The sequence below is a fragment of the Syngnathus scovelli genome, chromosome 19, assembly GCF_024217435.2.
Source record: "Syngnathus scovelli strain Florida chromosome 19, RoL_Ssco_1.2, whole genome shotgun sequence".
In the NCBI taxonomy this organism is placed as follows: Eukaryota; Metazoa; Chordata; class Actinopteri; order Syngnathiformes; family Syngnathidae; genus Syngnathus; species Syngnathus scovelli.
This window is the reverse complement of record NC_090865.1, coordinates 6,536,231-6,561,419: the sequence shown is the minus strand read 5'-3', so window position 1 is coordinate 6,561,419 and position 25,189 is coordinate 6,536,231. Positions and strand designations below refer to the sequence as shown.

General features: G+C 50.1%; 1 protein-coding gene across 2 annotated transcripts; it reads left to right on the top strand.

Moving 5' to 3' along the window:
• Positions 1-203: 203 nt before the first annotated feature.
• On the top strand, positions 204-20,720 carry grin2da (glutamate receptor, ionotropic, N-methyl D-aspartate 2D, a). Of its 2 annotated transcripts, XM_049750765.2 has the most exons (19): positions 204-587; positions 5,402-5,924; positions 6,424-6,561; positions 6,730-6,996; positions 8,002-8,189; positions 8,271-8,411; positions 9,426-9,540; positions 9,660-9,865; positions 10,217-10,385; positions 10,452-10,605; positions 11,184-11,309; positions 11,389-11,501; positions 12,143-12,259; positions 12,315-12,475; positions 12,593-12,662; positions 12,798-12,915; positions 13,039-13,100; positions 13,183-13,353; positions 14,174-20,720. In XM_049750765.2, the coding sequence occupies exons 2-19, from the start codon at positions 5,487-5,489 to the stop codon at positions 17,237-17,239; spliced, it is 5,820 nt and encodes a 1,939-aa protein (XP_049606722.1). In that variant the 5' UTR covers positions 204-587; positions 5,402-5,486; the 3' UTR covers positions 17,240-20,720. The 2 variants fall into 2 exon arrangements, with proteins under 2 accessions (XP_049606722.1, XP_049606723.1); XM_049750766.1 differs by lacking the exon at positions 204-587 and having other exon boundaries at positions 5,773-6,024.
• Positions 20,721-25,189: the final 4,469 nt, after the last annotated feature.

Here is a 25,189-nt window from a genome sequence, read left to right as displayed (position 1 = left end):
AAAGCAAGTTGGGCTTTGGACCAAGCTTTAGGTTTCCAAGTCAGGGTTAAGGTTCCCTGGTAGGGTTCGAGTGGCCCGGCTTAGGGATGAAATGGGTGCCTTGGAATACTTGACTTTGGGCAGCGGCTGCGCGTGCGCGCGCGCGAGGAAGAGAGCTGCGGCGAGGCAGCGGTGGCAGCCTGGACGACTCACTTTGCATTCAACACGTGTAGCGGGCGGGCAGCGAGGGGAGGGGCCCAGCCGGAGAGAGAGGAAGGGAGAGAGACGTTGCTAGGCGACCTGGGTACATACTGAATGTTAAGCCCGCAAGCATCTAGGCGGGCAGGCGCATGGGCGAGCGCAAACACGCGCGCAGGCGGCAGCGGCGGCAGCAACATGTAGCCTAGCCCAAAAGCCCAGCCCAGCCCGGCCCGGCCCAGACCAGACCGGCGGACCTCGTCTTCCTCTCGGGGCCCGCGGACATACGTGTGCGTCATGGCGCCTCCGCGGGGATGACGAGCAAAGGATGTCCGGCGGAGAAATGACGGAAGGATGGAGTGAGAGAGCAGCGCCACGAGGAAGACAAGAGCAAGAGCCTCACGCGCACTGTGAGTACGTGCACACGCGCGCACACGCACATGCGCGCACGTCACCTGACGCCGGCTTTGCCCTTCATGCGCTCTTAGATGCATCTTTAACCCTTCTGTCACTGATGTGTGCGCGCGTGCGTGTTGCCAAGTTCCAGAGGTGTGACTCACTCACGTGGGACATTTGTCAAAACACGCACGAGCACACGTCACGCTACATGCACACGCACACACGTACCATATCGTAGCTGTTGCGCATATGTCCTTCCAGCTTCCTGCAGTAGGGTCCCCCCCCCCTCCATCATGGGAGGGAAAAAAAATACCCAAACTGATGATTGTGATAGCGATTCTCCGAAGGCCCATCTGCGAGTGAAGCCCCATGCAAAGCCTTCGCCTCATTGCCGTTTACGTTTTCATATTGACGGGCTCCATTTTGTCACTCACTTTGGGGCAGCACAGTGGTTGGTTAGCCGTTAGCACGTAGCATGTTAACCTCACGCAAGAGAGGCATGACTCTACATGACAATGTATGTTGTTTGTTCACCACCAACCGGTGACCGCTCTGTCGCTCGGTTTGATCGCCATTGACTGGCGACCGGTCCCGGTCGATCTTCCGAAGGCCATTGTCGAGTTCCCTGTCAATCGTCTGAAGGCGATCGTCGGAGGCCCGATCGACGGCCCACGATCAATCGATTGTCCGCCGCACCCTGACTGACTGGTGACCCGCTCTTTGATTTTCTGACATTACCGGCGACCGGTCCGGGGCGCACCCCGCTCTCTTGCCCAAAGTCGGCCGGGATTGGGCCGAGGCCGGAGACAAAGCCGACCGACGCTTTCACCGTTTTGTTTTGTGTGGATCACTTGAGTTGTTTTCTGATGTGATCCATTTCTTTGTATTTTGTTTTTCTTTGTCTTTGTTTTTCGTTCGTTCCTCATCCCTTCTTCTTCATTACCTCCCGTAATTACCGTCAGGCTGCGTCCCTCCATCTTTCCCTCCCTCCTCCACTCGTGTTGTGCCGCAGCCCGACGAGCAACACGTTTGACTTTTTCTTCTGCCCTCGGTCGCCATTCTTTGCGTCCTTTCCTTAGGCACTGCCGTGACGGTTCCTCCGATCCTCTTTGGCTGCTCCCGGCCGCCGTCTCCCTCTTCTCCTCCAGCCGCAATCTCTTCCTTGATCTTCTTCTCCTCGTGCATTTGTCTTCCTTGCTTCTCTTTAATCCCGTCTTCTTCCTCGAGCCATCATCCCTTCAATTCCTCTCCCCCCCATCTTCATCTTCCTCCCATTTGGCCTCATCTTCCTCACCCTTCCATGGATCTCCATGATGCCTTCTTTTTGCTCACCTCTCCCCCTCATCATCGGTTGCTGCCCGCTCGCCTGTGTTTTTTCACGCCTCCCCCCTTCTCTTCATCTCCCCCCCCCCCCCCTTTGCCCACTACCTTTTTCCCGCTGTTATCGTTGCGCACGATCAGCCTTTGTGAATGGATGCCAGCGCGGAGTGAGATGAATGAGCCTAAACGTTTGCGCGCACACGCACGTAGAGTGCAATCTGATGTAGGCGGGCAAAGGAAACGTCCAGGTGTAGCTTGAGGGAGCCCAAACAGGAAATGAAGGCGGTTGAATGAGTGATGAAGAGGGATTGTTTTGCTCTTGCATGGTTTTGCAAATTACGGAGAGAACCTCCGTTCATCAGTTGCTCTCCAAACCTATCCAAGACAACTGCTAATCTACGATGTAGACCAGGGGTGGGCAAACTTTTTGACTTGCGGGCCGAATTGGGTTCTAAATTTTGACCGGGGGCCGAACCAGGAGCAGTTGGATGTAGTGTTTGTGTGAAGTAATATAAACGACCTGTAAAGGTCATTGCATAAAAGATTTGGGCCTTTAGTAGGTAGTAACGCATGGATATTCAAAAAAAGTTTTTTGAAAACAAATGCATTTATTAACAACATTAAAAAAAAAAAAAACATCCCTAAAAAACTGCTATCAGTGATTCTCATAAAATATGACACTGTTATTATGAATAACAGTCTCCATCACTTCAGTGCCTGCAGGTCAGATTAATGAAAGATGTATGTTTATCTTATGAGATCACATCAAACGGCAAACATTCTGACCAAATATATAATCTTGAAGAATCGGTGAAAGCATACATCCAAATAAAGTAATCAAAACGGCAACACGGTGAGGGGTATCTCAAAATCAGAGCAGAGTTTTAACTCACAAACACCTGGTAACAGAGGTGAGGAAACGGGAAACACTTCCTTAAAGTAAGCCTTAAGAACTTTACAGGTTAAGATTAGTCACAAACAGGTGGTGCATCAATGTCCTTGAGCATCCTGCATTGTTTGAAAATGAGAATGGTCGCTAGTTTCAATCCCTGCTATTTGTACAGCTCATATTCAAAATGCATTTTTTTACAACAAACTTGAAAGCCTCCCCTTCATTTTCAGTGGGAACAGTGTTGTTGGTCTCCATTTTTTTGCTAGTGTGTCAGTCTGGAGTAAAATTTGTTGTGGCAATTCTTAGGAGAGACCCGAGGTGTTGGTCCGTTTACCTAGATCTGTGACGGGTTGATGTTGATGTTCATGTGGCTGAACGTCACGTCGCGTACGTCGAGCCAAATTGGCCACTCTTTTTAAACACTCGGCACTCAGTGTCCACCTTGCTTTTCCTTGGGCGACTCATTTTAATGGAAGGATTCCAGAGGAAGGTTTGTGGGTGGCTTTAGCGTAAAACTGTATCCGAAAGCTCGGCGCGCAAATTACAAGAATGCTGTCGTCACAGCCCACGCTCTAAATTCGGCACTGATACAAATAGAGCGCGAGTGCGCCATTTCCGTATATTGAGTACGTACACGCACTTGTGAGTGTGCACCGAGCTTTCTGACACGGCTTCCGGTAGTAAATGCGCAGGCGAGTGGTTCCCCATCTACTGGGGAAACGCAGTCATTGCAGGCAAAATGACCGAGAGAAAAAAAAAAAAAAAAGTTTAATAATACAATTTATTTAGGGTTGGCGGGCCGGATTAAACGGTCCCGTGGGCCGGATGTGGCCCGCGGGCCGTAGTTTGCCCATACCTGATGTAGACCATCCTCACATTTAATGGATGATCCACGTTTCAAAGTTTGAAAAAACACTTTTGCAGCAAGCGGCCAGTCTTGACTTTCTAATTTCAGGCCAAGCGAGCTCAGTTGAGGACAGCTGATTTTCATTTTTTGCTTCTTAAGAACAAACAGGAAAAAAAATGCCTCCGGCAGTTTCCGAGGCTGTTGCCATGGCAACGCTTGTTGGTGGGACATGAGTGAGAGAAAGCGGCGAGTGTCTGCAAAATATTTCCCAAATATTGAAAGCTGGCATCCCTGTCCATCTCGCGCTGTTTTCAGGCTTCTCCCGAGCGGGCCGCTGCCTCGTCCTTGCTAGCCAAACGACCTTGCGAGTCGGCTTCGGAGCGCACCGGCCCGGCTGGGGTCGGGCCTCGGATAATGACGCTAAATAATTCACGGCAGGGCCGCCAGGTGTCTAGGCTTGAAAATTGCCGGACTGATGTCTGATTTCAGTATTCAGTGACAGCGCCGTCCATTTGTGATATTCTTCTCACGCATCTTTTTTCATTCTCTTAAGAAAAAGTTTCCTCCGGGACCGCTGCAAGGGCCAAGTTCTCGTCTCGGCAGGCGAATCTCGCTCGCGTCCGCCGCTAGCTTTAGCTCATCCGGCTTGCCCACTTTTGAACTCTTTTCCATCATAGCTCTTTGTCCTCGTTGTTGCTATGGCTGCCATTCTTACCATCACAGCGTACGAGATTCTTGCTACCGCCGTTGTCGTTATCATCTTTGTCGCGCTGGTTGTTGTTATTGCTATTTTCACGATTGCTTTGGTACTAGCATGCTAATGTCGCTAACATCTTTTGGCATTCTCTTTGCCGGTATCAGCCCTGATTATGGTGGTGTGCAAATATTTAAAATTCAAGCAGGAATAATAATACTTTCAAAAAGCGATTCATGATAAACAATTAACAGTTGAGAAAGGCCCAATATGAGAGGAATGATAAAGCCGTACAAGAGGAACTGTAAGATAAAAAAGATGGAATATGGCAATCAAATGTGACTGATGCAAAGAACACGAGTCCTGAAATGAGTCGGGGTGGCTGTCGTCATGCTAGCGAGCGCTAATGGATGCCATGCTGATGAATGACAGGACGTCGCAATTGGCCCCCTCCGCACACAATTCTGCAGCGAACGACACAGCCTATTAATGGCCGCCGCCTCTTGCTCGCCGTTTACAGCCGCCCGCTATCGAGCGGCCTTCTGCTCGTTTCTCGGCAATAACGAGTTGGCTCACAATTTGTGTGCGTGCTCTAGCGCCTGACCAAAAAAAGAAAAAGAATAACAACATGATGGAGGAGGAAGAGGAGGACATTTTAAGAAGGGACTGTCAAAGTCAAGTCGTATAAAGAAGAATAAGTCTGTCAAAGGGCAAAAATGAGTTTGATGGAGTGTAAATTCAAATGGCAAAGTGCCAACTCCTTGCTGATCACTGTGCATGTGCAATTGAGATCAAGCTGCTCTTCCGCCAATTCGGCCAGTCGGACTTGGGTTGCGGGCGGGCGGGCAAGCCGTTTGAATCATGAAGAAAAGTCAGAGCGATTGAGGCAAGCTTTATTCTCTCCATCTTTTCTTTTCTTGCCGTATGGATTTGATTTTGAGCCTTTGGAGCGAGTGAGAGAGCGAGCAGATTCTCATACGGATTTTTTTCTGCAGTTCCCAAACCTTCCCTGCACCAAGGCGCATGTTTGCCACTTACAATTGTGCTGCATTTGACCCCCCACCCCCTGCAGGTTCTCGTCAGCTCTGCGGGTGAAAGCCGGTGAGCGGCGGTACCCCCCAACCCGAGAAGCGGCCCTCCGGCCCTGGCCGTCCCCCATGGCGGCGCCGCGGCCAGCTTCTCGCCTCTCGCTGTTGCTGGCTGTCCTGGCCTGCACGGGGCCCGCGCGGCCCTCGCCCCCCCTGCTGCTGCGGCCCCGGGAGAGAGAGAGGGACTCGGGTAGCGTCAACATCGCCGTGGTGCACTCTGGATCCTCCCTGCTCCCGCAGACGGCGGCGGCAGCGGGGGCCGGAGAGCCGGCGCCCGGACTCGGGAGCGGCCCGGGCGGCGGCCAAAGGGGCGTGAGTGACGTGGGTTCCCCGGCAGCGGCCGTAGCGTCCTCATTTGCCGCTGCTTCGTCGGTGTCGCTGCTAGTCGCCGAGATCGTGATGACGCCGTCTGGGCAGGCCACCGTCATCTACCTGAAGGTCAACGAGAGCAGCCCGGGGAGCCTCCTGCTGCAGTTGTGCGAGCTGCTCGCCACCACGCCGCTGCAGGTACCAACGCCACTGTGGCGGGAGAAGCAACATAACGGGTGTCACCGCCGTCGTGACGAAAAGAGGCTGTGGTAACCCCGCACGGACGTCCGTCGTCCTCGTACGTCGTGATCCTCGCCGCAGAGCTTTTCACACGGCGTTTGTTATTAAATTACATCTCATTTGCATGTCGCCTTTGATGCTCATCTGCATATCAAGTGCTCTCGGGGGAGCGCTGAGCCGTCGGCGTCTATTTACACGGCTGGGTCGTCTCTTCTCTTTGCATGATTCTTAAATTCGTCACAAGACAAATACAAGTCATTTAAAAAAAAACGCCGTGACACCTTTTCAGAAAACAAACGGCCGCATCGCTTGCCATATAACAGCTGCTTAGCGCTATGCTAACAATGCTAAAGGCCACATACGGGCCAACAACCAGGCCAATCGTTGTGCACACCGTCTTCATCCATTGCCAAGAGCGACTGATATAAGCTCGTGTCTCTGCGGCGTACTTTGTCAGGGTTTGGTTTTTGAGGAGGAGAGGCCGCCGCCCCCCAACCGCGCCCCGCTGGCCCCCATGCTGGAGTTCATCTCAGCCCAGACCGGCGTTCCCGTGCTGGCGGTGGGCGGAGGGGCGAGCCTGGGACGAGAGCCGCAGGTACCGAGCACGCCTCCCTTCATTTCCGGCCCCGCTGCCAGACATTTCCATGTCAATCGAGCAGTGAGGAGGAAATGAAGTCAGGAGGTCGGCCTTGAGAAAAGCACAATGGAAGGTGGCCGTCATTTATATTTGCTTTGGTGAGCATGTCAACCGTGGGCCCGGCAGGAGAGCGGCTCCATCTACCTGCAGTTCACGTGCTCGACGGCGCTGCAGCTGGAGGTGATCTTCGAGGTGCTGGAGGAGTACGACTGGACGTCATTCTCGGTGGTCACTACCCGCCACCACGGTTACGAGGACTTCCTGGACATGGTGGAGGCCATGACGGACGGCTCCTTCATCGGCTGGGAGCGAAAAAGCGTGGTGGTCCTCAACATCACAGATGACCCCGGTGGCGCCCGCGCCAAACGTGTGCTCAAGGACCACGAGGCGCAGGTGAGCGACGGCCGGGCTGTTTTGAGAGAGCTTGAAAATGGAATTGCGAATTGTGCAAAAACCTCAATTGTCCTTATGTTGCCTGACACTTGTTTGGGAACGCTTTTTTAACCTAACATCTGGCTCTCTGACACGTGCGCAGATGAAAAATAAAAATTAAGGGCTCCAAGGTGGATCCCTGAGGGACGCCGTTGAGTTGAGACCAACACCCGCTTGCGTTTGAGATATTTCTAGGTGCTATCTTCATTTTCTTTTACAGTAAAACCTGTAAAATATGGCAGCAGACCCATTGTTGATGTGAGCCAAGTGCATCACAAAAAAAGTTTTACAGTCTATTGAGTGAAACCAGAATGCCTCACGGTTCGCTCGCGTGTCAACTTGCTGTATTTGATTCAAATCTCTCCGGCGTCATTTCATTTTGTTGCAAGTGACCCCTGAATGTGTCACGATGCTTTCGAGCGCCGCTTTACTCTAAACGAGTCTCTTCTGTGTCATTTCACTTATTAGCAAGTGGCACCCCAATGCAGCACGGTGCTTTCAAGCGTCACTGAAAGAATTCTCTCATTTTCCAGCAAATAGAAGTTGAATGCATTGCGATGCATTCGTGTCTCGTGGATATGAGGATAACCTGAAAATAGTGCGGTGCTCTCATTTGTTTAGTCCAGTCGTCATTTCAGTCCCTAGTGGTCCCTGAATGCAGCGCGGTGCTTTCAGGTGTCTCCGTATTTGAAATGGCTCTCATTTCCCAGCAAGTGGAGTGAGCTTGAGTGTGATGCATTGTGATCCTTGCAAGTGTCACTGGAAGTCAAACAAATCCCTCCAGTGTCATTTAGTTTTGCAGCAAGCGAAGGCGGCTCGGCGTGGCGCCTCTCAGTATTTGAAACAAATCTTCCTTTGCGGGTGCCGTGTAACATGAATGTGCCCAAACAATTTTGGATTCATTTTCTCGCAAGCAAGCCGCTTTTAAGTGTGTGTCCCCCCCACCTCCCTGTTTGTGTGCCGCAGGTGCGCCTGCTGTACTGCTCCCTGGAGGAGGCGGAGCTTGTGTTCCGAGCGGCCTGGGCGTCGGGCCAGGCGGGCCCCAGTCACATGTGGTTCGCCGTGGGCCCGGCGCTATCCGGCCTGGGTCTGGAGGGGCTGCCCAAGGCCTTGTTCGCCATCCGACCTCAGGGATGGAGAGACGAGCCTCGCAGGTGCTTGCTTTGAAAACGACACGAGTGAGAAATACATTCCGTGAAGACAAACGGCATCTATGCGTCTGTCGGCCCCTGCAGGCGCATCGCCAAGGGCGTGTCGGTTCTGACCCACGGCGCCACGGCGCTACGGCGCGACCTGGGCGCCGCCGGCCGGGCTCTCTACACCGGAAACTGCCAGAGCGACGGCAACCGCACGCAGCGGGTGGCTGACAGAATCAGGTGAGGCAAAAGAGGCAAATTTGTCTTTTTCGTGGTTTTCAATCCAAAAATCGCCAAGAAATGCACCATCGTCTTCGTCTAGCGTTAGTGGTGTAGTAGTAGCCTGAAGTGGCAGCCGCCCGCCAGAGTCGTCGGCCCGTGAGCCGCGTGCTGCTTCACCTAGTAACCTCACGGAGAAGCTGCTCTCGTACATTCTGACAAAACATCACACTCGTGTTTAATGACACGTCGGCGTGTCGCCTAGCAACCGGCCACTCAGTCGCCTGTGTTTTTGGTGGGTGGCTCGCTTGTTTCTATGACTTTTGAAGTTGTCATGGTGATGCAAAATCTTGGCTCAGAAGATGCTGGCGCACACAGATGAAGACTTTCATTTAGATGCTTGGAGACGTGCACATGCTGATGCAGAGAAACACACATACTGTACACGCGCATACAGAAACATACACCGCAGGCGCAGTAACACACACAGCGGGGGTATTAGAAATGTCTCGCGGCGACTGACAAGAATCGAGCTCCATTTTGCAGTTGAATCTTTGATGAGACACTAAAATGTTTCAACATAACAAGGAACATGAAAGAGTCCAGCGAGGTGACAAACCAGACACACCAATTTCTCCCTCACCTCCCGCATCCGCTGGCCGCCGCGTTGCCACGGCAACCTTTCCCGCTGGCCGCCGCTCGTGCTCATGCTGGATATGGAGCCGGTTTATTTACAAGTGCAATAAGAAGCGCACGCGGCGCAAACGTCAAACAGTCGAATGTTCCCGTCACGCTTGCTGGTGCGTGCTTGTCACTAATTGAACGAAGGCGGGCGCGAGTCACATCTGTGCATGTCACGTGGAAGTGAAGGATCAAAGCAGCCGGGGGGGCAGATAGTGCTAACATTTAAACTAACGTGTGTGTGTGTGTGTGTGTGTGTGTACATAATACTGCATGTTTGTTAGTGTGCACAATCGCTTCAAAGAGATTGTCCGTGACGTATTTTGGAACAATGAAGGTGAACTTGGGTTGCAGGTACTTCACCAACATCTCCATCGGGGGGCGGGACTACTCCTTCAACGACGACGGCTACCTGTCCAATCCGCTGCTGGAAGTCATCTCGTACAACAACGGACGCGGCTGGGAGGAGGTCAGTGCCACTGCCGCTGCATCACCGGCGGGCTCGCAGGCGCACATTTCGCGCCCCCTTAAAACGAGGGCGGGCTAACGCTCGGCTAAGGCGCGGCGTTGCGCGTGTTTGCGTGTCAGGTGGGCTGGTGGGAGAATGGCCACCTGCATCTGCGCGACCACCCGTGGTCACGCTACGGCCCATTCCTCAAGCCACTAGACGATGCCCAGCACCTGCGAGTGGTCACGCTGGAAGAGAGACCCTTCGTCATCGTGGAGCCCGCCGACCCGGGGACCAGCTCCTGCATTCGTGACTCGGTGCCCTGCCGTATGCCGCCCAACTCCAGGTAAGTTTGAGATAAGTTACCTCCTGGCAGCACGCGACCTGGCGGGCCAATGGCAGATAAGAAGTCTGTCCTCCATCAATTTTATTGGCCAAGAGGGGACGCATCTGCACTTTTCAATTCACATGTGCAGTGCATTTTCGCTCCATTCGCTTTCATTTCCTGCCGTGGTCTTTTTCGAAGTTGCCTTCAGGGTCCTCGAGTCAGGCCTTGTGTTGTCGCTAGGCGACAGGACACACTCTCGGACGGGCGTCAAAAGCCAACCTTGAGAACTCTGGACATATTGGAAAAGAAATTGAAACCTTGGCACGCATTCCCGGCCGGCCGACTCTCCAAATGGGTTTTTGCTCGCAGCCTGCCGGCGGACAGCGCCTCTCCCACAAAGCATTGCTGTAAAGGCTTCTGCATCGACGTCCTTAAGAGGCTGGCCACGATCGTTGGCTTCACCTACGACCTCTACCTGGTCACCAACGGGCGCCACGGCAAGAACATCGACGGCGAGTGGAACGGCATGGTGGGCGAGGTCGGTTGGCCCGTTGGAGCCGTCTAACCGCACGTGTTCTCCATCTGAGGCTCGGGGTTTCCGCAGGTGGTGTCCGATAGAGCCGACATGGCCATCGGTTCGCTCACCATCAACGAGGAGCGCTCGGAGGTCGTGGAGTTTTCCGTACCCTTCGTGGAGACGGGCATCAGCGTGATGGTTTCCCGTAGCAACGGCACCGTGTCGCCGTCCGCCTTTCTCGGTGAGTGACGATCCTCTCGTTCGAATGCATCCTACCCCACTAGCACCATGATGTCATATCAAAAAAAGGTCACGGTACCAATCTGACAAAAAAAATCTAATTTTACATTCTGTTAGATAATGAACATCATAAATATTAAAGCCATCACTGAGTTGGTGTAAACATCACTGCTAATGAGTCATTTTACGAGGCTCGTTCATCATAAAAATGTAAATTAAATAAATAACACTGTATGAAATCAAGCGAGGTCAATATTTACAAGTCATCTCCCAGACGGCAAGCGTCTCTGATAACACCAATGTCAATCAAGTGTAACTACCAAGCTTTTTATGACTTCATCCCTGCTGAGCGTCACTGTCACGCACACACGCCCACCCACACACAGACTGGCTTACCGCTGCGTCTCCACAGTGGCATTTGATCCGATTCGAGCCGAGCGGAATCCTTCCCCCGTTGGACAAATCTCTCCGACAACTTGAGGGATTTCTGCTTCGAGAAGTCCTCTTGCAAACATGCACACGCATTTCCTGAAGCGGCCCGTTGCTCACGCGGTGCCGACTTGTTGTTTGTTGTTGCAGAGCCCTACAGTCCGGCCGTGTGGGTGATGATGTTCGTCATGTGTCTGTCGGTGGTGGCCGTCACCGTCTTCATCTTTGAGTTCTTCAGCCCGGTCGGTTACAACCGCAGTCTGCAGAGCGCCAAAAGTAAGAGTGCTGGATGTTTCATTTCTGGAGCCGTGTGCTCTTTAAGGCCGCTTGTCTCAGGTGACCTCTGTTGTCTCAGAGTTGGGCGGCTCCAAGTTCACCATCGGCAAGTCGGTTTGGCTCCTGTGGGCGCTGGTCTTCAACAACTCTGTGCCGGTGGAGAACCCGCGAGGAACCACCAGCAAAATCATGGTCAGTATCCCCCCACCCACTCCCCATTGAGTTTGTTGATTGCGCTGATTTTCAACTGGCAAGTCAGCGGCGTTGATGAGGACCAGCATGGGGGAAACCGGCTGGTCTCATTTGCTTGAGAGCATTTAAACAATCAGATGGAGCACTTGGCCAAAAGCAGGTCACAGCAGGCGACTTTTGATTGTTGCGCGTCAGACAAATATTACTTTGGTGGCGCTCAGCTGCAGCCTCTGCGCCAAAACCTGGACTGGCTGCCAGTCAATGAATTCCACATCCATTCTGCAATTTGGTCGTGAGATGGAGAACGATGGGCCAGGTCCCCGCCCCGCTCTGTGACATCACTCGGCTATGATGCAACTCTGTGTAACACGGATGGTGTCACACCGTGATGTCGTCTGGCCCGGAGCCGAACCGAGTCGGTCCGCTCTGGCCGGCTCACGTCACAATGAGCGTGCTGTTCACGCCGCTGCTCTTCTTGGCGTGGCTCTACATCAGCCTGATCGGTTACCTGCTGTGCATCCTCACCTTCTCCCTCGTCCGCGAGATCTTCTACTTATAGACGGGAATCAGGATGCCGCCGAGCTCCGCCCACCCGCCGTCCGTCCAGATTTGAAATTCAGCCCTCCCGGCCGTCCCCGCAGGTCCTGGTGTGGGCCTTCTTCGCCGTCATCTTCTTGGCGTCCTACACTGCCAACCTGGCCGCCTTCATGATCCAGGAGGAGTACATCGACACTGTGTCGGGACTCTCCGACAAAAAGGTAAAGTCGAGCGTCATCGAAACGATCCGCCGATTCCAATGTTTTTTTTGTGCAGTTCCAGCAGCCCACCGAGCAGTACCCGCCCCTTCGCTTCGGCACGGTGCCCAATGGCAGCACGGAGGAGAACATCCGCTCCAACTATCCCAACATGCACCAATACATGATCCGCAACAACCAGAAGGGTGTGGAGGAAGCCATCGACAACCTGAAGACGGGGTGAGTCGTCAACACCGCCGCCGGGAAGAATTGAAGAGCAACTGCAAGGCTGACTATCTTAGTGGCGGGGTTTGTTCACCCACGTTTGTTTCTTTATGGTTTTGTGTGTCGCTGCAGTAAACTGGACGCTTTCATCTACGACGCTGCTGTGCTCAACTACATGGCCAGGAAGGACGAAGGCTGCAAGGTGAGCAGCAAACCAATTGAGTGACCAAAGCCCAGCCAACCATCAAAGCCACCATCATGGTTCATCCCTGGAAAAATAAAAATGCTTGAGCACGCCACGCAGAGCTCTGATCTTGTGCCCATTGGTCTCGGCAAGGTGATGACCATCGGCTCCGGCAAAGTGTTTGCCACCACCGGCTACGGCATCGCTCTCCACAAGAACTCCCGATGGAAGAGACCGCTGGACCTGGCGCTCTTGCAGCTGGTGGGAGACGGTACGGGACATCGTCTCGCGCGACCAAAATTGACGCAAGATTATTAACACCGAGATCAATTAGCGTTGAAATAGGGCGGGACGTCCTTTGACTGAGCTCATGTTCTCTGTGTGTGTCTTGTAGACGAAATTGACATGTTGGAGCGTCTTTGGTTGTCGGGAATTTGCCACAACGACAAGATTGAGGTACGACGTTGCCATTTTTAATTACATGTTGAAAGTTTGGTCTTGCGGGGGTCAGTAGTGAAGTGTGTACTTGGCGACGCAGGTGATGAGCAGCAAGCTGGACATCGACAACATGGCGGGCGTCTTCTACATGCTGCTGGTGGCCATGGGCCTCAGCCTGCTGGTCTTTGCCTGGGAGCATCTGGTCTACTGGAAGCTGCGGCATTGCATCAAGCGCTCGGGCGGCATGGACTTCCTGCTGGCGCTCAGCAGGGTGAGACCTCACATGCGCACACACCTCTCAATCTGTCTTCATGCGACGGTCAACCATCTGTCTATTTTGGGTTGTGTGTGTCAAAGACCAAATTTGAAAGGAGCTAATTGGTGCTAAGCTCTCATCTCCGTCCCAATTCGTGCCAAAACCAGTTGCAGCATGTCCTGACCTCCTCTTGCTGTCTGTCCTCAAGCCAGATTTGCTTTTGAACATTCATCACGTCCATCTGCTGCAAAGTAGCTTGAACTTTAAACGGATGTTCCCCTCGGACGCTTGCGGTGTCTTCATCGCTGCTGATTTATGAACCGCTTTGGTGCTCTGAGGCTTCAGGGGCTCTGGCTCATGTAAATACGTTTGTTCCTCATTAGTCGGAGCCCGTCAAGTGAGCGGCGTGCAGCACAGCTGCGCTTCCTTTCGGTGAAGGTGACACTCAAGTCATCCTCCAGCTAAGCGCAAGCGCCACTCCTCATTAGCCGCGGCATTTTGAGAATGATTAAAGCTGCGAGCAAAGACGAAAACTTTCCAGTCGAAGTTTGTCAAAAAGTATGAGCCCAGAAATGTCTGCTACGAGCCAAAATTAGACCCAAATGTCCACACGATGTCTTGGTAGCTTGAGTTTTCGGGCCTCCCAAAAGACCATCTCCACGTCACAGCAACAGCAGATAAAAACATCATGTATCGCGTGCTTGCTTGAACGTCTCCACGGTGGAAGCCAATCGGGGACTCGCACTCTGTTTCAATTTCACAGCGCACTTAGCGGCGGGCGAGATGGTCTTTCTGGCTCTGTTTGACGCTCTCGTCTGGCTTCTGTCTCCACTAGGGAATGTACAGCTGCTGTCAGTTTGAGGACGAGACGGCACCGGGAAGCGGGAAGAGTTCTCTGCCGCAGTACCACGCGGTTCCCACCGTGGCCCAGCAACACTTGGTGACCGCCACAGTCAACAACACCGCCGCCATCACCATGGTGCAGCCGCAACAGCAGCAGCAGCCGGCGCCCAAGCACATCCCAAAGCAGCCGCAGGGTCAGACGTACGCCAGCGTGCTGCCAGGATCGCCGCCCCCTGCTGGACACTCAGCCATGGCGCTGGGACCCTCAAACAGCCCCCTCTTTGAAGGCCCCATGCCCTGCTCCACCTTTCTGCCTCGTCATGACCGCAGACTGGCCGTGGTAGATCGCTGGAACCGGCCCAAGCCCGAGAAGGTCCTGAGTGGCAGCAGCAGTGCCAGCCTGGGTATCGGGGGTATCGCGGGAGGCATCACTGAACTCCAGGCCCAGCAGCAGTACCAGCAGAACCTGGGGCAACACTGGAAATTGCAAGGAGCGGGTGACAGTGGGCTGGATGAGTACAAGCGCTACTACGGTCCCATAGATCCGGAGGGGCTCGGAGCTAACTCGGACCAGCAGGTCGGGGGCAGCCAGCAGACTCCCAAAGGTAATCCCAGAGGCCCCAAATCTGCCGGCATGTCCAGGCCACCTTCCAAAGGATCCGGAGCCTTAATCGGCAAGCCGCCGCCTCCGCTGCCTTCCTCGCCACGGAGGCCCCCTTTCTGGCGGCGTGGAAGTCTTGCTCAGACGAGGAGGAAGAGCTCCGGGGGCCCCCTGTATGAGAACATCCTGCCTCTGGGGAGAAGAGGAGGCGGCAGGTACGGAGCAGGTGATCTCATGGGAAGGAGGGGGCGGCGTGCTCCTCCCCTACCTCCTCTGCCAGTCCCGCTTTGTTCCCCGACGCATACCCCAACCACTCCCTCGTCACCATGCCGGTTCTACTCTACCTGCTCCAGCGCCTCGTCATCGTCGTCCTCGTCCACGTCTTCCTCGTCCTCCTCGTCCTCCTCCGCCTCGGTCTCTCGCTCGGATTCTCCTTCTTCTTGCTCCAGTGACAGCTCCTACAACTCCTCCTTGAGCTTTCGCTATCGTGCCGGAGACCGGGAATTCACAGTGGAGGACGAGTATGACTCGGATCTGCTGACGGAAGAGTCCAGTCTCCTCCTGGGCTCGCGCCGGAAGATCCGTTGCCGTCGCATGTCGTCGCGCTCGCTGCCGTGCAGTCCACCGCCGCCCGTCCCGCCACGTAAGCCGCGCCCACAGAGAGACGATGGGCGAGAGCGCAGGAGCAGCCAGCTGGCGCAGTTACAAGAGTGGTGGGCATCATGGGGTGACAGAGAAAGGGGTCGCTCGGGGACAACCAACCCCAGAGGTGTTAGAGAAGACAAAAGGGAGCGAAAAGAGCGGGAACGTGAGAACAAGCGCAGGAAGAAGGGAAGAAAAAAGAAGCGCGAAGAAAGGGAGCGAGAAAGGGAGCGAAAGCGACGCAAAGCCAAGAAGAAGAAAAAGAAAGATGAAAAGCTAAGGAAGAGGGAGAGAAAAAAGTCAGACCAGGAAGGAAGAGATCCTGACAAGCGAGAGGAGGCCAAACCGGGAACGCCGGACTACCCGTCGTACCTTCACCTGAAAGGGGAGTCCTTTGGCAAAAAGAGCGAGAGCTCTGTCAGGAGCTATGGTTGGAACATTCCAGCCGAGGATGAGAGGAAGGCCAGAGAAGAAAAAGAGCGAGAGGATGGCAAGGAAAGCCGAGCGGCCGAGAGGCAGCACAGGCGCAGGAACAGCAAACACTATCAGTCCTCCAGCAATAAGCCGTCCGCATCTGTCAAGTTCTGGGCAGGGAACCTCTCCTCTGACACCATCCCATCGGCCTTCCTGCCCCTCTTGCCCGTCGGATCCAAAAGGAGAAAGAGCAAAAGCTCCGACAGGGATGTGGTTGGAATTGAAGGAGAGAGAAAGCCACTGCTGGGTCGGAATGGGAGAGGTGAGATTCCTCCTAAGGAAGGTTTATCCTTCCATGCGTGGGAGTCTGATCTGGAGGAAGACGAAGAGTCTGAGCGAGAGCGACGGAAAGGCGAGTATGCCAAGAGGCAAGGCGGGACCATCTCGGATGAGGACGGAGACCGGGATAAGGGTGCGGGGATATATTCGGACGACGAGGGCTCTTCAGGCGAGTTTGGCAAGTTTGAGAGGTACTGGGATGATCACGATGACACAGCAGTGGGCGGGATTGGAGGAGGGGGCTGGTTTTTTAGCACCTACCCCTCCAGGGACAAAGCGGGGAGCGTCAACAGCAGGGACGACTTGTTCCTGGAACGAGGGGAGAGGTGGGGGGCCGGGGAAAGTGCTTGGGCATGGGGCTCACGGCGCCCGCCCTCTCCGCTCGCGCCGCCCCCGCCTCGACGCTACTGGTCGGTGGACAAGCTTCACATCCAGGATGAGAAGAAGACCAAGCGACGGTCCAAGGACAAAACGAGAGGACCCGCTGCTTGTTCTTCCTGCCTCTCACCGGGACACCATCCGCACGTCCGTTCTTCCAAGTGGGCAGGCATCACCTCACGCAGCCAAGAAGAGCTTTACCATCACCGCCAGAGCTTCAGCAGCACCTCAAAGCCCAAACACGACTCGTCGTCGTCCTCCAAGCCGGATCGCTCGCAGAACCCCACCTCCAAATGTGGAAGCCAGCTCAGCCTGAGCATCCAGCAGCGGACACAAAGATCGGAGAGAGGGAGACTTCCTTCCCCGCCTTCCGCCCTCATGCCCAACTTGCCAAGCCCCCTCCCCGCGCTTCCAGCGCCTCCATCCTCTGCTCACCCGATCCATGCTCCTCCACTGACATCCTCCTCCTCCTCTGTGTCCTCACCCTCGGTGGTATCGTCCATCCCGGGCGCCACGCGGCCTTCCTCCGTAGCTTCGGCCAGTGCCAAATTGCAGTACCAGAGGCTGCGCTCGGTTCCTCCGCCCCAAAGGTTTCCTCAGTCCCCTCACGTGCCCCTCAAAGCCAAGGCCCTCTGCTCCCGGAGGGGCTCGGCCCATTTCTCCAGCGTGGAGAGTGAGGTCTGAGGGTATCTCCATCGCTGCCCACTCACTCTCCACTCCGAGTCCTTTTTCCTAAGGCTCTGCACAAAACGACCACAACTTTGAACAAGTCGTTTGGAGGGAAATGGGAGCCAACTTCTCACGTGATCGGAAGCGGGGCGATCAACCTTTGGTGACTTCCTGGCTACAGATAGCAAAGGGCTTTGGGTGTCGGAGCAGACGAGTAATTTTGAGGGCTCAGGAACTTTTGTGGTATGCCCGCTGCTCCTGCAAGCCTGTAGCGCTCCTCACTACGCTTGTTTTTTTCCTCCTCTCTCGACAAAGACCCACTTTCCCTTTTCCCTTAAGAACTGTTTACATCCCCGCAGAACTGTGACACCCAGCGGGGGCACCTCCCCCCCAAACGATAAAAAAAAAAAAAAAAAAGGAGGCTGACGTGTCCCGTTTTGAGTTTGTGTTGTCATTCTTCAAGAACTTTGTCGAGCTTTCCTCCTTCTCGCTGCGCTTCGTGTGTGTCTGCTTTTTTGTCTTTGTAGTCCTGACAACAGGGTAAGTCAACTGTGACTGACAGACTGCTGGCCTAATGCAAAGCTGAGTGCCAAACTCCACATCAATTTGTACCGACCGCCTTTGCGACGCCGTCATACGCACACGAAAGGGCACACAGACGCTTATGCGCTCGGATCAATGTCTTTTTGTTTTTTCTTTCCAGAGCAATACATTCAATTTTTCGACGCCTTTGCGTTATTCGTGTTGTCGTCGTCGTCAATGTGGATCTATATACGTATATCTATATATCGAGAAATGTATTGAGTCGAATACGATGTAAGCACTGTGCCATACGACCCGTGGAACATTCCGCCGACTACCTAGCGCAAGAACGGCAGCAGATGCCCCGTCCGCTAACTCCAATTGACCGAATGTATCGTGGACAGTTCACGCACTTGATGGTGGCATCAACTTTCAAGTACGCTCACCTCAATGAGGCGTTTTTTTTTTTTCTCAAGAACAAGAAACAGCTACCCCCATCCATAAATGTAGCCCTTTAGCTAACCCTATGATTCCCTTGGCCCTAAAGCAAATGAACGCTAGCTACCACTTGGGAAAGTTTCCAAACATGTTCCCATCTGAAGGTTAGCATCGCATCCAGCATGGCAACGAGTGTCTCTTTTGCAAACTGGTGCTACACATGTTGGACCCAGGCCATGGGTCGTTGCAGGGAAATGTGCAAGTGTAGCTAACTCCGTGTGTGTGTGTGTGTGTGTGCGTGTGCGCGTGTGCGTGTGTGTGTGCGTGCGTGCGTGTGTGCGTGTGTGTGCGTGCGTGCGTGCGTGCGTGTGTCTGTGTGTGTGATTTGGATTGGTTAACCGTCGTTCTAATGTCAAAAGAGACAGTGCCTATGTTGGATGCTAGCTTTGGCGAAAATGTGCAGCGTAGCAGGGTGCGAGCAGCACAGCAGCACCTCCACCTGTTGTGCATTCCAAAAAAAACCTCTCACCTCGGAAATACGTTTTTACTTTTTACTTGCCAATGAGCTGACACCAGCAGCCAAACTCCGGAAACAAATAAGAATTCATGCCGCTAACTGCTAGCTGCCATCCTGCCGCCGTTGACTTTTCGTGGACACGAGCGGAGTGCCAGCGTGGTCGTCCCATTTTCAGCTTGCCTAAAACTGCATCTGAGCCATTATTTACACCAACCAGAAGAGACTTTAGTTTTTTTGAAAAACATTTCAGAGTCGATCTGCCTTTTCGCTAACGAGCTAAATCTACTTCTATATACCTACTAACATGTCATCTATCCGTGTTTGTGCTAGTGGGTCGCGTTAACAATCTTCTTGTTTTTCCCTCTTCCGGTTTCTGAAATGGCCAAACCCAGACCTCCGCCAAGGCCTTAACAATCACATTGTACAACTTCAGAGAACATTGTCTGGGAAAAAGAATGCTGTGGTTGAGTGCTCAGCTCTTCCGCCTCGTAGTTCCGGGCTGGAATCTGGGCTCGGGCTTTGCTTTATGGACTTTGTTGGTTTTCCCCTTGCTTGCTGGGTACGCCGGCTTCCAAAGAACTCTCAAATGTGGTCTTTGTTGTACCTGGGTGTGAATGTGACTGGTGATCGGGTCGTACCCCCGCCTTTCGTCATCTGGGGCACGTATGAGAAGATGCGTTTGAGAAAAGGGATAAATGGTGTCCTCACATAGTTGACACCTCTTCCTTGGCGGAGGTATCTGGAGGAACCCAAATGGTAAAGTAAGTTCATTTGTGTTGGCTGGTCTTGTTTATCTTCTGTCCACGGTGTGTTCTGCTTATGTGGCTTTCAAAAGAAGAATCTGTGTGCAATATGTGTTGCTCTAAATATCTAATATCTCTATTTAAGTCCTATCTGCTCTCAGTTTGACTCTGCGTCTTTTGTCCTCGTCCGGACCCCAGCCTCCCCGAGCCCCCCCGCCGGTCCCGCGCTCACAGACACCGCCATCTAACTGTCATCGGTCGCCTCTGTGAACCAACATGGAGAGGCTCCGACTTAGTGACGGTGTGGCGGCGGGGAGGGATGCGCCAGTGTCTTATGACCGTGTCACTGTAGCGGCGCTGGCGAGCGTTTGTCTACCTAGAGGGGCCTTCTTTCTCTTTGCTTCTTGGCCTATGCGTGACTTCACCGACACGCTGCTTTCTAAGCGCTCCCGTGTGTGCGCGTGTGTGCACTCGCGTGTGTACATGCTTGTATGTTGGTTTATTATGTCCCAGACCTCGTAAGACCCCCGCTCGCCCTTGTGGGCCTCGCGAGGATCTCTTTGACACCATGTAGCAAGCAGGCTTCTTTGCAAGATGATGATGACTCGGGGTGCACAGTTCCAGTAAGAAGTATTTTTTGGGGGAAACTATGAACATATTCACATTCATCTTGGAATTTTGCAACTCTCGCCTTGACAAAAGACAAACACTGTTTTCCGTCTTGACAAAGATCATGTGATGTGTGATGGGGGGGGGGGGGGGGCAGCCGGGGCAAGTTTCATGCCAAACGATTGTTACAATGTCTATAGAAAAAGAAGCCAAATGTATCAGCGTGGAGACACACACACACGCACACACAGGCACACACACACATACACTAAAGTTTCTGCATGCCCTGGTATTAACTCTTTGAGCCTTCAGTTGGAAACCACCCTGCAGCCAAACACTGTACAAGCTAATGCAAGCAAGTTTTGCTCCACAGTTGTCATGCACACACGCACACACGCACGTGATGGTGATGGAGGAGGGCAGATGATTTTAATAAAGAACTACAAACTAAAGTAAAAGCATTGAATGGGTTTGTTTAAAAGTCATTTCCACCTTATGGGAAATTGGATTATTTATTTCCAACAGTCTCTCGTGTGTGTTTTGGCTGCCTGGCTGCAGTCATTTTTAAAAAACAAATTAATTAAAAAGCCTTACTATACGTGTTTTGTTTTGTTTTCTTTATTTTTACAAAAAAAAAAAAAATTACTATACATGGTCACTTTTTTTTTATTTAAAAAAAAATAGCCTTGGTCATTTTTTATTTCCAGAGGAAAAAGTATATCTATATCTATATCTATATCTATATATATCTATATATCTATATATATCTATATATCTATATATCTATATCTATATATATATCTATATATCTATATATATCTATATCTATATCTATATATCTATATATATATATATCTATCTATATATATATATATATATATATATATATATATATATATACGTGTGTATACACACACACACACACACATATATATATATATATATATATATATATATATATATATATACGTATATAATACTTTGCTTTGGTTTTTAAGGGATTTTTGTTTTAGTTGCATTTGATAAATACATGGCCATGTCCATTTGCACATGAAATTAATGATATTTATACATTTATGATAATTTAATAGGGATCCCAAAACTAACCACCGAAGCCAAGAACCTATAATTGGGATTTAACACCATTGATGAGTTAATAGAATTTACAATATGTAGTTAGCATCCTAGTGTTATGTTTGCTGAGGATTATTTGTTGAGATTTTATTATTTGAATAATGTACAATGTATCTTCTTATCAGATTGTTTTCCTCACAATGCTATTGCGTTACTTTTTGCGCAGTAAAATGTGAGTATAAAATGCACTCATTCTGATTTTGGAATTGTTTTTCCCTCCTGCTTATCAAATATCTATAAGTACTTGATTGTATTGATACGATATCAATAAAGGCCTGCGTTGTGTCGGACTGAAGTTTTCTCTTTGTCTCTGTGTAGCAATATTATAAAATATACATAGAATAAAAAATGTAAGCTGATTTAAGAAACGACAGCTTTTCCCTGACTGACCAAAATCACATGGGGATGGGTTAAATGCAGAGGACAAATTTCACCACACCCAGATGTGTGTGTGACGATGATCATTGGGACTGGGACTTGGGGACCAGGAGATGGCAACAGAGTAGCGCCTGAAGACGATGTAGTGTTCTGCAATGTCAGCCAGGTTGCCGTCATTTAAGCCTTAAGTGTTTCCCAACCATTTTTCATTCACGGCACACCTTTTCATTGGAAAAAATCTCGAGGCACACCACCAACAAAAACCTCTTAACCTGCTTCTATATTAAAATCAGTTTTATTACAACAAAAGACGTAAAGTTCTATTCCTATATATGTATGGAGAGTCGAATAATTGAATAAAAATAAATACTAAATATTCTTTAAATTGTATTTCTTTTGTAAATGAAAGTGACAGTTTTTGAAAAAAGGTTTTAGAAAGTGTAAGGAATAAACTATTGAAAGTGATTGTGATCAAAATCCAAAAGAATCAATATGGCTTTGTTTACGGTTTTAGACTAGCTATATAAAATATTGCGACATTAAGAACAAAGTCACTTTTAAAGACGCTCTGCTGTTCTGACAGCGGCTGAGTGGCTATCACAGTCGAGGTGTCTCGACTTGACTGTGTATTTTACGTTGGTGAAAAATGGACAATCCAGGCTCTCCCGTTGAACTACATACTCTGATTTCCATCGGACCAAAAACGCACCACAGCCGTCATAGTGTCACTGTTAGTAAAAGCACACAGCAACTAGTGATGTGCATTCTTGTTCTTTTAAATGAACTGAATCTCGAGAATCAGTTCATTCAAAAGATTCGTTTAAACGAATCGTTCAAGGAATCGCCCCCCCCACACACACACGCACACACTGAACAGGAAGTTGCGTCACTGACTTGTCTCGTTCGTGAACGGGAAATTACGTCACTGACTCGTAAAGTCCCTCCTCCATCTATCGCTCGCTGCTGATTAGTCGTTCGCGAAGATTCACGAGTGAGTGACAGACAGCATTGCTGCTATACCAGCCAACACACGTTATGCCGACATTGATGTTTTAATTTTGTATTTCTTGAGTTATAGTTGATGGTGTTATTATTCCGAATGTGTTTGAATAAAAGGTTGATAAAAAAAAAAAAACAACAACTCATATAACAACGTAAAACACACACACACACACACACACACACACACACACACACACACACACACACACACACACACACACACACACACACACACACACATGTATATATATATATATATATATATATATGTGTGTGTGTGTGTGTGTGTGTGTTATATATATAAATAAAGCAGTTAACCAAATGTCTGATTTTTATGTTTTGATTGGCGAATATAAACACAAGGGTTAGGGTTAGTGAACGAATCACTTCCCACTTCCTAAAGTGATTCGTTCTTTTTTCAGTTGATATGACTTCAACCAGTAGGTGTTGGTAATGCGCATTGAAGCTGGTGCCACCACTCCGTAAATCAAAACGAGGACGAAAATGACGTCACTTCCCGTTCACGAACAGTCGTGAATTGCAATTCCCGTTCATCAACTGAACGGATCTGTGAGTGAACGAGTCAGTGAGTGAGTGATTTGCATTTCCAGTTCATCGCGTGAACCGATCAGTGAGGGAACGAATCCTGACTTTCCCGTTCGCGAACGAGTTAATGGGTGAACTGCCTTCCCGTGCATCAACGGATCAGTCATTGAATGTGTTGCGTCTCCTGGCGTGAACTATGTAAGCCAGAATGTACATTTACGATTTGCCAAGGAAGGAAAGAACCACTCACTGAAACACCACTTCTTTTATGCACGTTTTCTCCAAGCTAACGGCTAACTTTATTGCATGAAGGGATGTGCCGTTATGCAACAACGGGGAGATTATGCTTCTCTTTGGGTAATCTTGATTTTATAACACTTGTAGTAGTTTTTAAATAATATGTATGCATATATACGCCTAAATATTGTTATCCAATATATCTACTGCAATTTCACATTAGATTGCTGGTTTGAAATTTACTTCTAATATTATTATTATTATTTTCAAATAAACATTTATGTTAAAAGTTGTCTGGTGTTTTATTACTTGTTTTTTCTGTTCGCCAATTAAAACATAAAAATCTGACATTTGGTTAACCATTATATGACAATATGTGTAGGTACACCTCATGGACACTTCAATAGGTACACTACATGAGGTAAAAAAAAAAAGAATAAATAAATAAATAAAGCGTTAATTGCACAATAAAAGCACATTAGTTTACATGCTTTCACCTGGGATCGAACCAAGTTCTTACCAAGCAAGGGCCCATGTCATCCAGTCGGCTGTTCCGACCTGGAACCCTGTGTTCGTCTGCATTGTTTTGTACTAGTGATGTGCATTCCAGTTTTTAAGAACTGAATCTTTAGAATCGGTTCATTCAAAATATTTGTTCAAAAGAATCGTTTACCTAATCGTTCACTACACTTTATTTATTTATTATTTTCCCTTTTTTTTTTTATCTCGTGTAGTGTACCTATTGTAGTGTCCATGAGGTGTACCTAATCACAGGCCACTTCAATAGGAAAAAAGCTTAAGTGAAAGTGAAAAGTGCCACACCCGCCCTCACCCCCACCTCCTGATTGGCTGTTTGATCTGTGACGTCACTCGGACACTCCATTAGGTACACCGCCATTTTCAAGTGTACCTAATAACAGGCCACTTTATTAGGGAATATTATGGTCAAAAGTCACAGGTGTCAAGCTCTAGTCCTCGGGGCCACATTCCAACATGTTTTCCAAGAGTCCCTCGTTAAGTGCACCTGCGTGAAAAGTTTTTGGTCATTTTCACGTTCTGCAGGAGCTAAAACTTTTTACGCAGGTGCACTTAACGAGGGAATCACACGGACACTCCATTAGGTACACCGCCATTTTCAAGTGTACCTAATAACAGGCCACTTTATTCGGGAAATATCATGGTCAAAGGTCACAGGTGTCAAGCTCTAGTCCTCGGGGCCACAATCCAACATGTTTTCCAAGAGAAAGTGTAGTGAACGATTCGGTGAACGATTCTTTTGAACAAATATTTTGAGTGAACCGATTCTAAAGATTCAGTTCCCTCAACTGGAATGCACATCACGAGTACAAAACATTACAGACGACAGTGGGCTTTCCAGTCAAAATAGCCGACTGGATAATGACATGGGCTCTTGCTCGGTAAAAACTTGGTTTGATCCCAGGTGTGAGAATGTACAGAAATGTGCTTTTATTGTGCAATTAACCCTTTATTTATTTATGTATTTTATTTATTTTTTAAACTCGTGTAGTGTACCTATTGAAGTGTCCATGAGGTGTACATACACATTGTCATCTAAAGCAGTTAACCAAATGTCTGATTTTTATGTTTTAATTGGCGAATAAAACAAGGAATAAAACACCAGACAAGTTTTAACATAAATGTTTATTTGAAAATAATATTAAAAGTAAATTTCAAACCAGCAATCTGATGTGAAATTGCAGTAGATATATTGGATAACAATATTTAGGCATTTATATATACATACACGTTATTCAAAAACTACTACAAGTGTTATAAAATAAAGATTACCCAAAGAGAAGCATAATCTCCCCGTTGTTG

Bases quoted from the DNA above. Each gene is read 5' to 3' on its own strand.
- grin2da (XM_049750765.2), top strand. From the start codon at position 5,487: ATGGCGGCGCCGCGGCCAGCTTCTCGCCTCTCGCTGTTGCTGGCTGTC. The intron at 11,502-12,142 runs GTCAGTATCCCC...CCGTCCCCGCAG, and splicing joins GAACCACCAGCAAAATCATG to GTCCTGGTGTGGGCCTTCTT. The intron at 12,260-12,314 runs GTAAAGTCGAGC...TTTTTTGTGCAG, and splicing joins CGGGACTCTCCGACAAAAAG to TTCCAGCAGCCCACCGAGCA.